Genomic DNA, 15,578 nt, shown 5'->3' with positions numbered 1-15,578 from the left:
GTGCAGTATACTACACTATAATAATGTATTGTATTGTATTATAGTGTATTGTAGTAAAGAATATTATAGTATAGTGGATTGTATTATAGTGTATTGTATTGTAGTACAGTATATTATAGTACAGTGTATTGTATTATAGTGTAGTGTATTGTAGTGCAGTACATATATTGCAGTTTTGTGGTGTATTGTAGTGCAGTATAGTGTATTGGTGTGTAGTGTATTATAGTACAGTATAGTATAGTGTATAGTAGTCCAGTATCATGTGGTGCATTATATTGTAGTGCAGTGTGGTGTGTTGTAGTGTAGTTCAGGGTATTGTAGTGCAGTATGGTATAGTGTATTGTAGTGAAGTATATTGCAGTATAGTGTGTAGTATTTTCGGGTATGGGAATAAAGTTAACAGAGTTGGGTGGGAACATTAGAGACACATGGGGCTTCTACATGTTAGCAGATGTGTGTGTGTGTGTGTGTGTATGTACATGTTAGCAGATGTGTGTGTGTGTGTGTAAAAGCGAAACGGAGCCAAGACGGACACAAACAGGCAACTCCTCTGACCCACCCTCTCCTTATGGGCCAGGCCGTTTTGGCCATTACACAGACAAGATCAGCAGCACGAAGGAAGTGGGATTTGTTGGGGGAAAAGACGTCTGGGGAAAAAGGGAGGGAAGAAGAAAGATGGGAATTCGGGAGCACGGCGCTAGGAGTGAAGATAAACACGGTGGGAGTGTTCTGCTCAGACGGCAGAGATGGTAAAAAAAAGAAGACATTTTCCATGTTGGTATTTTTTCTGAAAGCTCCAGCTGAGCCTGACTTGGTGTAGGCTGGGTCTAAGCACACACACACACACACACACACACACACACACTTGAGGAGTGGAAGAAAGTCCTGGAGGAACTAGTCGGGCAGCGATGGGCCGTGAGCATGGAGGCTACCATTGACGTCTACAAGCACTTCTCCTGGCTTAGAAAGGTACAGTCAGGTCCTCGATGCTTTTTGCTGCTTTATTTGCTGCTTTATTTGTGTCGCCTTGCCGGGTCGGGTCACGCGTGGAGGAATGCATGACGAGCTCGTGTTAGAACACCACGCTGGCTGACTATCAGCTGATTGCCGTTTACAAAGCAGCGTCTGATAGGGAAGGGTTTGGTTGGCGAGGCGGGCTGACTAACCAATTGCAACCACAAGGCATTGCATTGCTTTTGGGAGTTATTATTTTGGAGTATATAGATACTCAATTACAACATTTTATTTCAATTTATTATTTATTAAATGTATTCATTATTTTATGTTGTATATATTTTATATTATATTTTATATATATTATATATGTTTATTTATATTAATATTAAATTAATTTAATTTAATTCTAATAAATTTAATTTAAATTTATTTTACATTTGTAATATTTTATTTATTACATTTATTTAATAAATTTATTATTAATGATTATTATTATAATCATTATTATATTATATTTTGTATTTATTTAATTATAATAAATTTAATTTAAATTTAATTTAAATTTAATTTAAATTTAATTTAAATTTAATTTAAATTTATAAAATTTAATATTATTTATTACATTTATTAAATTTATGTAATAAATGTATTATTAATTCTTATTATATTCGTTATTTTTTTTTATTTTGGGGGTGTTATTATTTTTGAGTATATTGATACTCAATTACAAACTTTTATTTAAATTTATTATTTATTAAATTTATTAATTATTTTATATGTTATATTTTTATATTATATTTTATATATATTATATATTTTTATTTATATGAATATTTAATTATAAATTATAATAATATAATTTAAATTTATTTTACATTTAATTTAAATTTAATAAAATGTATTTTAAATTTTTAATAATAATTTTTAATATATTTAATAATTAATATTTAATAAATTTATTATTAATTATTATTATAATTATTATTATATTATATTTTGTATTTATTTAATTATAATAAATGTAATTTAAATTTAAATTAATAAAATGTAATACTTTTAAAATTACATTTATTAAATTTATTTAATAAATTTATTATTATGATTATTATTATATTATTTATTTAATTTTAATTTTGTTTATTAAATGTATTTATTCATTAAATATTTGTTAAATTTATTTCAAATTTATGACTAAAAAAATAAAAAAATATGATAATTTTAAACATCAAAGATAATTAATAATGCACATGAAATTGACATTTAAACATTAAAACTTAATAAAAAACGTTTCAATATTTGATACAGTTGTGAAATACTACTATGTGAACGTACATGTGTACTGTACATAGTGTAGTGTAGTGTAGTGTAGTGCAGGCGTGGCCCTGCTTGTTGCTGAGCATTCTTCAGCGTTAGCATCATACATGATGTCACTGGGAGTCCCGCCCACTTGAGCTTAGACTTGTTGACAAGATGCTCGTCTAAATGTCTCGCTCGTCCCCTTCCTGCCAAAATGAGCATTTTCCCAGCCATGACATGTTCCATGAAGGCATCACCCAAGGGCAATAGTACTACACAATGATAGTACAATGATGGGAATCCAAGACCGTCTTAAGGAGGGTTTGTGTTCTTGGTGTCTTCTTGTCTTCTAGGTCAGATTGTGTTCTCCTGCCAGTCATGAAAGCTACCAAGAGAGACTCCTTCGTCTAGAGGAGGACAAGGAGTGCCTGGTCTTACAGGTACATGGTGTCTTTGTGTCTGGCCAGTCCTCCATCCGTTCGACCATCCATCAGTCCATCCGTCCATCCATCCATCCGTCTAGCCGTCCATCTGTCCAGCCGTCCATTCGTCCATCCGTCCATCCATTCCTTCATCCTTCAATCTGTCATCCATCTATCCGTCCATCATTCCATCCATCCTTTCATCCTTCCATCTGTCCATCCGTCTATCATTCCATCCGTCCATCCTTTCATCCTTCCATCTGTCCATCCATCCTTTCATCCTTCCATCTGTCCATCTGTCCATCCATCCTTTCCTGTCCATCTGTCTAGCTGTCCATCAGTCCATGCGTCCATCCATCCTTTCCTCCTTCCATCCGTCCATTCGTCCTTTCATCCTTCCATCTGTCCATCTGTCCATCTGTCCATCCGTCTAGCTGTCCATCCGTCCATGCGTCCATTCATCTGTCCATCCTTCCATCAGTCCATCCATCTATCCGTCTAGCCGTCTATCCTTTCGTCTGTCCATCAGTCCAGCCATCCAGCCATCCATCTGTCCATACGTCCATCCGTCCTTTCATCCTTCCATCTGTCCATCCGTCCATCCGTCCATCCTTCCATCTGTCCATCCGTCTAGCTGTCCATCCGTCCAGCCTTCCATCAGTCCATCCTTCCATCAGTCCATCCATCCGTCTAGCCATCTAGCCGTCCATCCTTTCATCTGTCCATCAGTCCAGCCGTCCAGCCATCCATCTGTCCATCATTCCATCCTTCCATCTGTCCATCCGTCTAGCTGTCCATCCGTCCATGCGTCCATCTATCCGGCCATCCTTCCATCAGTCCATCCGTCTAGCCGTCCATCCGTCTAGCCGTCCATCCTTTCATCTGTCCATCAGTCCAGCCGTCCAGCCATCCATCTGTCCATCCGTCCTTTCATCCGTCCGTCCGCATTGTGTGCACACTCACTGAATGTTGAGTTGAGCCGTGTTGGCTTCTACTGTTTGTGAGAATATAGATGCTCCATGCTGGCTATCATACCCGTTTAGTCCTGCAGTATCATCCCATATGCTGCTTTCCTATCCATTTAGGTGTACAGTATCATCCCAGATGTTGCCTATCATACCCGTTTAGTCCCGTTTAGCGTACCAACAGAATACTAATCATCATCATCATCATCACCAGGTGAGCGTCCTGACTGACCAAGTGGAGGCCCAAGGTGAGAAGATCAGAGATCTGGAAAGCTCCTTGGAGGAGCACAGGCAGAAACTAGCCTCCACGGAGGAGATGCTTCAACAGGTAAGTCACAGTTTGAGTTAGATAGAAGATCATTTGTTGTATGGGTGGGGGGGGGGTGAGGGGGGGTGGCAGCTGACCCGGTTGGGCCACGGCCACACACTTAAGCTTCTAAGTCACACCGGCGTTCCATCGCTAACTCGCCAGCCAGCTGTCACTTGCTCAATTTAATGTGCTCAATTTGCCCACATAACTGTGCGAGTGTGCGTGGTGTGTTGCAAAAAGACATGAAATAAAAATCATGCTAGGTTTTAGCATGCTAACAGCATGCTGGCATTGTTAGCATTTTAACTGTTTTTATGGGTATAAACTTGCAGAGATACTTGGTTACATAGTGGCATCATGCTAGGTTTTATGCTGGCTAAAATGCTACCAACATTAGCATGCTGACAGCATGCTAGCATTGTTAGCATGCTGACAGCATGCTAGCATTGTTAGCATGTTAATGTTGTTAGCATTTTAGCCAGTTCCATAAGTCCATTGTTAGCATTAGCATGCTAACAATGCTAGCATGCTGTTAGCATGCTAAAACCTAGCATGATTTTTATTTCATGTCTTTTTGCAACACACCACGCACAGTGAACTGGGTAAAATGCTAACAACATTGCATGCTAATATTATTAGCATTTTAGCCAGTTCCATAAGTACTGTATAAACTTACCGATACTTAACATTATCATGCTAAAGGTTGGCATGCTAGCATTGTTAGCACGCTCATGTCAGCATTTTAACTGTTTTTGTGGGTATAAACTTGCAGAGATACTTAGTTACATAGTGGCATCATGCTAGCTTTTAGCATGCTAACATTATGCTAGCATTGTTAGCATGCTAATGTTGTTAACATTTTAGCCAGTTTACCCAGTTTTACCCAGTTAGCCAGTTCCAAGTACTGTATAAACTTGCAGATACTTGGCATCATCATGCCAAAGGTTGGCATGCTAAAGGTTGGCGTGTTAGCATTGTTAGCACACCCATGTCAGCATTGTAACTGTTTTTATGGGTATAAACTTGCAGAGATACTTAGTTACATAGTGGCATCATGCTAGGTTTTATGCTGGCTAAAATGCTAACAACATTTGCATGCTAATAATGCTCGCATGCTATTAGCATGCTAATGTTGTTAGCATTATAGCCAGTTCCATAACTACTGTATAAACTTACCGATACTTAACATTATCATGCTAGAGGTTAGCATTGTAACCATTTATGTATATACACAGTATATACTTACATAGATACTTAGCATGCTATTGTTAGCATTTTTAATATTTTTAATGGGTATAAAGTTGCAGAAATACTTAGTTATACTAAGTTTTCACATGCTAAATGTTAGCATTTTAACTGCATTCGTAACTATAAACCTAGATAGATATTTTACCACAGCATGCTAGATGTTAGCATTCCCAAATTGATAGGTTTGATTCAGAGAAAGAGGAAATGGGAGTGGTGAGGAAGAGGAAGTGAAAGCTACGCCGGCTGTTGTTGTGCTTGTCCAAGTCAGAGAAAAGGTTTTCATCCTTTTTGTCAGCCATTCCACACAAGAGCAGGGTATTATTAATAGAGCCCCCAGCTCGCCTGTGTATATTTAGCTTCACGGGGGTCTGGGGCCCCCGGCCCGGCCCGGCCCGGTCAGTTGGTGTGGGAAGAAGACTCGGCTCGGGAAAGGAACGTCTCAACGGTTCTGTGTTAGAAATGCCGTGACTGTCCTGCGCTCGTCTTTGCCCGCTTCCACACGAGGAATCTGGTCTGGGTGTTTTTCTCAGGAGCTGGTGAGCCGGACCTCCCTGGAGACTCAGAAGTTGGACCTGATGGATGAGGTCTCCTACCTCAAACTGAAGTTAATCAGCATGGAGGACACGCAGGACACACATGGGGAAGATGCAATGGAGAAAAAGCAGAATAAAGCGGAGGTAAGAACCATTGGAGTACTTGGAGTGGTCTTTCTGGTTGGGGGGGGGCAAGGGGCGGAGCTTGCGTGATGATGATGATGATGATGTCAGTCGGCTTATATGAAGACAGAGTTGCCTTACAAAATAATGTGAAAATGCTGAATATTGGTGTCAGCAGACGCCTTAATGATGGCCATGTGCCCCCCCACCCCCACCCCTTCCCCCCCTCTGCATGGTATCTCCACCCAAGCTGGCGTCAGGTCAGCTGTTGTGTGACGATGGATCCCATACGCGGTGTTTCCCTGTCGGCAATATTTCTATCATCATGTTGTCCTTGGAGCAGGAAGACCACATTTTGGACAGCATTGATGTTTAGGGTTGGAGGTCTAGGGTTAAAGTTGTTTAGGGTTGGAGGTCTAGGGTCCCGGTTGGTTAGGGTTAGAGGTCTAGGGTTAAAGTTGGTTAGGGTTGGAGGTCTAGGGTTAAAGTTGGTTAGGGTTGGAGGTCTAGAGTTAAAGTTGGTTAAGGTTGGAGGTCTAGGTTTCCAGTTGTTTAGGGTTGGAGGTTTAGGGTTAAAGTTGTTTAGGGTTGGAGGTCTAGGTTTCCAGTTGTTTAGGGTTGGAGGTTTAGGGTTAAAGTTGTTTAGGGTTGGAGGTCTAGTTTTCCAGTTGGTTGGGGTTGGAGGTCTAGGGTTAAAATTGTTTAGGGTTGGAGGTCGAGGTTTCCAGTTGTTTAGGGTTGGAGGTCTAGGTTTAAAGTTGGTTAGGGTTGGAGGTGTAGGTTTCCAGTTGTTTAGGGTTGGAGGTCTAGGTTTCCAGTTGTTTAGGGTTGGAGGTCTAGGTTTCCAGTTGTTTAGGGTTGGAGGTCTAGGTTTCCAGTTGTTTAGGGTTGGAGGTCAAGGGTTAAAGTTGTTTAGGGTTGGAGGTCAAGGGTTAAAGTTGTTTATGGTTGGAGGTCTAGGTTTCCAGTTGTTTAGGGTTGGAGGTCGAGGTTTCCAGTTGTTTAGGGTTGGAGGTCTAGGTTTCCAGTTGTTTAGGGTTGGAGGTTTAGGGTTAAAGTTGTTTAGGGTTGGAGGTCTAGGTTTCCAGTTGTTTAGGGTTGGAGGTTTAGGGTTAAAGTTGTTTAGGGTTGGAGGTCTAGTTTTCCAGTTGGTTGGGGTTGGAGGTCTAGGGTTAAAATTGTTTAGGGTTGGAGGTCGAGGTTTCCAGTTGTTTAGGGTTGGAGGTCTAGGTTTAAAGTTGGTTAGGGTTGGAGGTGTAGGTTTCCAGTTGTTTAGGGTTGGAGGTCTAGGTTTCCAGTTGTTTAGGGTTGGAGGTCTAGGTTTCCAGTTGTTTAGGGTTGGAGGTCTAGGTTTCCAGTTGTTTAGGGTTGGAGGTCAAGGGTTAAAGTTGTTTAGGGTTGGAAGTCAAGGGTTAAAGTTGTTTATGGTTGGAGGTCTAGGTTTCCAGTTGTTTAGGGTTGGAGGTCTAGGTTTCCAGTTGTTTAGGGTTGGAGGTCGAGGTTTCCAGTTGTTTAGGGTTGGAGGTCGAGGTTTCCAGTTGTTTAGGGTTGGAGGTCGAGGTTTCCAGTTGTTTAGGGTTGGAGGTCTAGGTTTAAAGTTGGTTAGGGTTGGAGGTCTAGGTTTCCAGTTGTTTAGGGTTGGAGGTCTAGGTTTCCAGTTGTTTAGGGTTGGAGGTCTAGGTTTCCAGTTGTTTAGGGTTGGAGGTCTAGGTTTCCAGTTGTTTAGGGTTGGAGGTCTAGGTTTAAAGTTGGTTAGGGTTGGAGGTGTAGGTTTCCAGTTGGTTAGGGTTGGAGGTCTAGGTTTCCAGTTGTTTAGGGTTGGAGGTCTAGGTTTCCAGTTGTTTAGGGTTGGAGGTCTAGGTTTCCAGTTGTTTAGGGTTGGAGGTCTAGGTTTCCAGTTGTTTAGGGTTGGAGGTTTAGGGTTAAAGTTGTTTAGGGTTGGAGGTCAAGGGTTAAAGTTGTTTATGGTTGGAGGTCTAGGTTTCCAGTTGTTTAGGGTTGGAGGTCTAGGTTTCCAGTTGTTTAGGGTTGGAGGTCTAGGTTTCCAGTTGTTTAGGGTTGGAGGTCTAGGTTTCCAGTTGTTTAGGGTTGGAGGTCAAGGGTTAAAGTTGTTTAGGGTTGGAGGTCAAGGGTTAAAGTTGTTTAGGGTTGGAGGTCTAGGTTTCCAGTTGTTTAGGGTTGGAGGTCTTGGTTTCCAGTTGTTTAGGGTTGGAGGTCGAGGTTTCCAGTTGTTTAGGGTTGGAGGTCGAGGTTTCCAGTTGTTTAGGGTTGGAGGTCGAGGTTTCCAGTTGTTTAGGGTTGGAGGTCGAGGTTTCCAGTTGTTTAGGGTTGGAGGTCGAGGTTTCCAGTTGTTTAGGGTTGGAGGTCTAGGTTTCCAGTTGTTTAGGGTTGGAGGTCAAGGGTTAAAGTTGTTTAGGGTTGGAGGTCTAGGTTTCCAGTTGTTTAGGGTTGGAGGTCTAGGTTTCTAGTTGTTTAGGGTTGGAGGTCAAGGGTTAAAGTTGTTTAGGGTTGGAGGTCTAGGTTTCCAGTTGTTTAGGGTTGGAGGTCAAGGTTTCCAGTTGTTTAGGGTTGGAGGTCAAGGGTTAAAGTTGTTTAGAGTTGGAGGTCTAGGTTTCCAGTTGTTTAGGGTTGGAGGTCTAGGTTTCTAGTTGTTTAGGGTTGGAGGTCTAGGTTTCCAGTTGTTTAGGGTTGGAGGTCAAGGGTTAAAGTTGTTTAGGGTTGGAGGTCAAGGGTTAAAGTTGTTTAGGGTTGGAGGTCTAGGGTTAAAGTTGTTTAGGGTTGGAGGTCAAGGGTTAAAGTTGTTTAGGGTTGGAGGTCTAGGTTTCCAGTTGTTTAGGGTTGGAGGTCAAGGTTTCCAGTTGTTTAGGGTTGGAGGTCAAGGGTTAAAGTTGTTTAGGGTTGGAGGTCTAGGTTTCCAGTTGTTTAGGGTTGGAGGTCAAGGTTTCCAGTTGTTTAGGGTTGGAGGTCAAGGGTTAAAGTTGTTTAGAGTTGGAGGTCTAGGTTTCCAGTTGTTTAGGGTTGGAGGTTTAGGGTTAAAGTTGTTTAGGGTTGGAGGTCTAGGTTTCTAGTTGTTTAGGGTTGGAGGTCTAGGTTTCTAGTTGTTTAGGGTTGGAGGTCTAGGTTTCTAGTTGTTTAGGGTTGGAGGTCTAGGTTTCCAGTTGTTTAGGGTTGGAGGTCTAGGTTTCCAGTTGTTTAGGGTTGGAGGTCAAGGGTTAAAGTTGTTTAGGGTTGGAGGTCAAGGGTTAAAGTTGTTTAGGGTTGGAGGTCTAGGGTTAAAGTTGTTTAGGGTTGGAGGTCTAGGTTTCCAGTTGTTTAGGGTTGGAGGTCAAGGTTTCCAGTTGTTTAGGGTTGGAGGTCAAGGGTTAAAGTTGTTTAGGGTTGGAGGTCTAGGTTTCCAGTTGTTTAGGGTTGGAGGTCAAGGGTTAAAGTTGTTTAGAGTTGGAGGTCTAGGTTTCCAGTTGTTTAGGGTTGGAGGTTTAGGGTTAAAGTTGTTTAGGGTTGGAGGTCTAGGTTTCTAGTTGTTTAGGGTTGGAGGTCTAGGTTTCTAGTTGTTTAGGGTTGGAGGTCTAGGTTTCCAGTTGTTTAGGGTTGGAGGTCAAGGGTTAAAGTTGTTTAGGGTTGGAGGTCTAGGGTTAAAGTTGTTTAGGGTTGGAGGTCAAGGGTTAAAGTTGTTTAGGGTTGGAGGTCTAGGTTTCCAGTTGTTTAGGGTTGGAGGTCAAGGTTTCCAGTTGTTTAGGGTTGGAGGTCAAGGGTTAAAGTTGTTTAGAGTTGGAGGTCTAGGTTTCCAGTTGTTTAGGGTTGGAGGTTTAGGGTTAAAGTTGTTTAGGGTTGGAGGTCTAGGTTTCTAGTTGTTTAGGGTTGGAGGTCTAGGTTTCCAGTTGTTTAGGGTTGGAGGTCTAGGGTTAAAGTTGTTTAGGGTTGGAGGTCAAGGGTTAAAGTTGTTTAGAGTTGGAGGTCTAGGTTTCCAGTTGTTTAGGGTTGGAGGTTTAGGGTTAAAGTTGTTTAGGGTTGGAGGTCTAGGTTTCTAGTTGTTTAGGGTTGGAGGTCTAGGTTTCTAGTTGTTTAGGGTTGGAGGTCTAGGTTTCCAGTTGTTTAGGGTTGGAGGTCAAGGTTTCCAGTTGTTTAGGGTTGGAGGTCAAGGGTTAAAGTTGTTTAGAGTTGGAGGTCTAGGTTTCCAGTTGTTTAGGGTTGGAGGTTTAGGGTTAAAGTTGTTTAGGGTTGGAGGTCTAGGTTTCTAGTTGTTTAGGGTTGGAGGTCTAGGTTTCCAGTTGTTTAGGGTTGGAGGTCTAGGGTTAAAGTTGTTTAGGGTTGGAGGTCAAGGGTTAAAGTTGTTTAGAGTTGGAGGTCTAGGTTTCTAGTTGTTTAGGGTTGGAGGTCTAGGTTTCCAGTTGTTTAGGGTTGGAGGTCAAGAGTTAAAGTTGTTTAGGGTTGGAGGTCTAGGGTTCCAGTTGGTTAGGTTTGGAGGTCTAGAAGAAGAAGATGGCTATTACAACGTTATTGTGTATAATGTGCACATTTTGGTGTGGCCTTTTATTGTGGCCAGCCTAAGGCCCATGTGGATGTGTACGTATTTTTCCTGGTCTGTTTGGCTAAAGTCTGAACTTTGAATTGTAAACATGAGCCAACATATCGAAGCCCATGAACGAGAAAAAGCCGAGGTCATTAACATTCTCTTCCCTTATCTTGCTGCCTTGGTTGTGGCAAAAAAGGAGTAGGAAACTCGGCTCTTAAAGGGCCGGCGCAGCGTTGCACTCTTCCAACTGAATGACTTCCTTCCCGTCTTTCCACCTCATCTCATCAACGTCTGGCTCGTGTGTCGCGCGGCGTCGCCGTGCTCGGCCAGTTGGTGGTAAATCTCATCAGTGAGCTCCAGGAGCAGATGTGTCGCTTCCAGGAGGAGATCAGCACTCGCATTGAGGAGAAGCGGACGCAGGAAGAACGAGAGGGTGGGCTCCCGTCCGACCACTCCCGGGGGCACGACCCTCGGGGGAGCTTGAGCTGTGCCGAGCCGATGCCCAATGGAGGACTGGCTGCAAATGTAGGGAGACTTGATGGATGAAGGTTTTCTCCTCCTTTCGGCACCTGCTAACATTTCCTCAACATCTCGCTAACAACGTCTGTCGTTCCCCTTGAATGGCGGCAGCTGGACTCTCCGCCGGAAGAGTCCACCGGCCTCCATTCAAGAGTGACGGGAAGGACTGGGAATTTCTCTAGCTTTCCTTCTAACTCCGGCACCTGCATGAACAGAACCCCCCCGAGCAGTGTCGGGGGGGTTAATGTGTGGGTGGCAGGACATGGTACCAACGGTATCAACGCTCATGTACAGTGGAACCCGCTTAAGTCCGTCCCACCCTGGACCAGCTCCTCAGGTTCTGGTCCACTACACAACTATGTGACACGCTAGAAGCTAAAAAAAAAAACAGCTAGCATGTTTTTTCAAGTAGGATTCCTTCTTTATCAGTCGAATATTTTGGTATAGAAAACCCGTTCATCACCTTCTAAATCCGCCTTTCAACATTATTGGAGCTCTCTAAGCACGAAATAACACCCCTATAGTCACAGAAAACTTACTTACAGCCTTCTAAATACACTTTTTAACATTAGAGCCCTCCAGACACGAAATAACACCCCTATAGTCACCTTTACACTTCTATTACCCAATATAGTAGACATAATAAATATAAGACATAGAAAAAGTGACCCTCTATACATTAAATAACACCACTATAGGCTTGTTTACGACCTTCTAAATAAACTTAATGTTATTAGAGCCCTCTAGACATAAAATAACACCCCTATAGTCACCTTTACACTGCTATTACCCAATATAGTAGACATAATAAGTATAAGACATGGAAAAAGTGACCTTCTAAATAAACTTATTAACATGATTAGAGCCCTCTAGACATGAAATAACACCCCTATAGTCACCTTTATACTCCTATTACCCAATATAGTAGACATAATAACTATAAGACACAGAAAAAATGACCTTCTAAATAAACCTATTAACGTTATTAGAGCCCTCTATACATGAAGTAACACCCCTATAGTGACCTAAAACTTGTTTACAGCCTTCTAAATACACTTTTTTACATTAGATACCTCCAGACATGAAATAACACCCCTATAGTCACTTTTACACTCCTATTACCCAATATAGTAGACATAATAAGTATAAGACATGGAAAAATTGACCTTCTATATCAACTTATTAACATGATTAGAGCCCTCTATACATAAAATAACACCCCTATAGTCACCTTTACACTCCTATTACCCAATATAGTAGACGTAATAAATATAAGACATACAAAAAGTGTTTACGGCCTTCTAAATAAACTTATTAACATTATTAGAGCCCTCTAGACATAAAATAACACCCCTATAGTAACCTTTACACTCCTATTACCCAATATAGTAGACATAATAAGTATAAGACATAGAAAAAGTCACCTGCTAAATAAACCTATTGACGTTATTAGAGCCCTCCAGACATGAAATAACACCCCTATATAGTGACTATAGGGGTGTTATTTCATGTCGAGAGGTCTCTAATGTTAACTTCTATTTAGAAGGTCATAATCAAGTTGTCTTATTTTCTCTTATTATGTCTACTATATTGGGTAATAGGAGTGTAAAGGTGACTATAGGGGTGTTATTTCATGTCTAGAGGGCTCTAATCATGTTAAAAAGTGTCTTTAGAATGTAGTAAACCAGCTTTTTATGTCTTATTTTTTCTTATTATGTCTACTATATTTGGTAATAGGATTGTAAAGGTGACTATAGGGGTGTTATTTCATGTCTAGAGGGCTCTAATCATGTTAAAAATTGTCTTTAGAATGTAGTAAACAAGTTTTTTATGTCTTATTTTCTCTTATTATGTCTACTATATTTGGTAATAGGAGTGTGAAGGTGACTATAGGGGTGTTATTTCATGTGTAGAGGTCTCTAATAATGTTAAAGTCTATTTAGAAAGTCATAAACAAATTATATGTCTTATTTTCTTTTATTATGTCTACTATATTGGGTAATATGAGTGTAAAAGTGACTATAGGGGTGTTATTTCATGTCTAGAGGGCTCTAATCATGTTAAAAATTGTCTTTAGAATGTAGTAAACAAGTTTTTTATGTCTTATTTTCTCTTATTATGTCTACTATATTTGGTAATAGGAGTGTAAAGGTGACTATAGGGGTGTTATTTCATGTCTGGAGGGCTCTAATCATGTTAACATTGGTAAAATATAGATGGACCAAATCCAAATGCCAAATATGCAGTTTTTGGACTGATCTTGGCTTGTCCAGCCTTTTGGTATTTGGTTGTGGACCCCGTCTGGTTCTTGCAGGTTTTCTTGCAGACCGTCTTCAGCCAAAGGTGACCAATTGCTGTGTTTTGATTTGTCTTCCCGACGCAGGATTTGTTAGAAGAAGTCAAGCAGCTGAAGAACAAAGTGGAAGAGCTGGAGGTGCAGAAGGGACGCTATGAGAAGCAACTTGGAACCACCAAGGTACACTCGGGATACTTACTACACAGTACACTGTACACAGTACATAGTACACACCTTCGCTACTACATACGTGCTAACAGAACGTCTTCTATGACATAAGATTATGATTAGTTACATTTTCTGGGTGTTGTTTTCTGCTTTTCAATATGTAATCCTAAATAAATAATATAAATAAAAATAAAATAAATATATAAATATAATAAAAATATAATAAAATAAATACATAAAATATGTAATAAAATAAATGAATAAATAAAATAAATATATATATAATAATATATAATAAATAAATAAAAATAAAAAAATATATATAATCTAATAATATACAATATATAAATAAAATAAATATAATACATAAATAAATAAAATATATAAATATAAAAAAATAAATTAATAAAATAAATATAATATAATAATATATATAATAAATAAATACATCAATAAAATATATAATTAAATAAATAAACCAATACATTAAATAAATATAATAATAAATAAATCAATAAAATATATAATAAAATAAATAAATCAATACATTAAATAAATATAATAATATAAAATAAATATATAAATTTATTAAAATACATGAATACAATATAATAATATATAAAAATAAATAAAATAAAAATTTAAATATAATATAATCATATATATATATATAATAAATAAAATAAATATCTAATATAATAAATAAAAATAAAATATATAAATATAATATATAATAAATAAATAAAATATATCATAAATAAATACAAATAAAATAAATATATTTAAAAAAATAATATAATATATATAATAAATAAAAATCATTGGTTTTCCAGTCTTCAAAACTATAAGAAACAAAATGAACTCCATTTTCTTTTGCTTGTGAAGACAAATTTTTATTTTTTATATTATATGACAATATTTATCTTAAAGTGGGATCCATTATGCTGATTTCCCACCCTTTGTATTGACTAGAGGACTCCTATAGAGCAGCGACACACAATAACCTGCACAGCAGACGTTCTAGATCTTCCACCATCTGCGCCTATTCCAGATGCATTTCCTTGTTTGATAATTTATTCCTCCCACGGCCCGCCTCCGGACACGAACCCCATTTTCTAAAATAGTTGGGACAGGAGTTGATAATAAATGAAGTCTAATTGAAGCGCTAATTGAAGTGTTAGCATTAGCAACGCTACGCCAGACGGTGCTTCCTATTTCCTGCTTCCTGCTTCCTTCCGCAGGCTGAAATGTCCCAAATGCAACACATCCTGGCCTCCAAAGATGCCGAGATTGAACGCCTGCAGACGCAACTCGTGTCCAGCTCGGCCAATGAGAACGCAGAGAGAGGTACGTGCTGACGTCATCCGTTTGACTGTGGGAATTTTTCTTTGACTTATTCTTCTTGACTGTTTGCTGCCCCCTGCTGGAAAAGAAGTTTATATCAAGCAGCTGATGAGCAAATGTAAGGCATGCCCATATTTTTATCAGCATCATTTTTGCTTTTTTTCATCCCTCATTCCCTCATTCATTGCTGTATTGTATGAATGAATACGGTCAAACCTTGGCTTTGGTTTGTAATCCCTTACGGAAAATAATGGGAATATTTCATTTCAACATGCATCAGATTCCAATTGAATGCATCCCATAATCAGTTCCCAGTTCCACATGTCCAAAAGGAGTAGGAAGAAGCAAAGCTTATTAAATCCTACCCCTCCATCTGGTACTTTTACAATCACTAACTGTTACATTTGTTCACTTCCTGCTTTCCTAATATAATTTAAGTTTTTTTAAATATTTTTTTTTTAATTAATTTTAATTTTTTTAAATTCATTTTTATTTTTATTTAATACATTTTTTTGGTCAAGGTGATATTTAGTCAGACTAAATATGAACCTAATAATATTTTCTCATAGGAAATCATGTAAATCCAATTGGTCTTTTTAAAATAATTTTTTAAAATATTTTTTTATTTTTTTTAAATACATTTTTATTTATTAAATTTTTTTAATTTTTTGTCGAAGTGATATTTAGTCAGACTAATTATGGACCTAATAATATTTTTTCATAGGAAATCATGTAAATCCAATTGGTCTTTTGTTTTATTATTTTTTTAAATTAATTTAAAATTTTTTTTTTATTAAATTGTATTTATTTATTTATTTGATTCTTATTTATTTTTTTGTTGAGGTTGAGGCGTGAGTAAATATGAACCTAATAATATTTTTTCA

At 38.8% G+C, this 15,578-nt stretch overlaps 1 protein-coding gene across 2 annotated transcripts in view; it reads left to right on the top strand.

Moving 5' to 3' along the window:
- Positions 1-15,578, top strand: part of ppfibp2b (PPFIA binding protein 2b) — a 57,329-nt gene that overhangs the window by 15,906 nt on the left and 25,845 nt on the right. For both annotated transcript variants that reach the window (XM_078791096.1, XM_058086712.2), the window contains exons 4-9: positions 2,607-2,693; positions 3,855-3,968; positions 5,729-5,875; positions 10,698-10,892; positions 13,270-13,362; positions 14,592-14,697. In XM_078791096.1, the coding sequence (XP_078647222.1) occupies positions 2,607-2,693; positions 3,855-3,968; positions 5,729-5,875; positions 10,698-10,892; positions 13,270-13,362; positions 14,592-14,697 (742 nt within the window). The remainder of the gene's footprint in view (positions 1-2,606; positions 2,694-3,854; positions 3,969-5,728; positions 5,876-10,697; positions 10,893-13,269; positions 13,363-14,591; positions 14,698-15,578) is intronic.

This window comes from Doryrhamphus excisus, linkage group LG6, assembly GCF_037039965.1.
Source record: "Doryrhamphus excisus strain RoL-2023G ecotype Guam linkage group LG6, RoL_Dexc_Guam_v1.1, whole genome shotgun sequence".
Classification (NCBI taxonomy): Eukaryota; Metazoa; Chordata; class Actinopteri; order Syngnathiformes; family Syngnathidae; genus Doryrhamphus; species Doryrhamphus excisus.
Note: the sequence above shows the minus strand (reverse complement) of the source record. Positions and strands in the feature narration are given on the sequence as shown.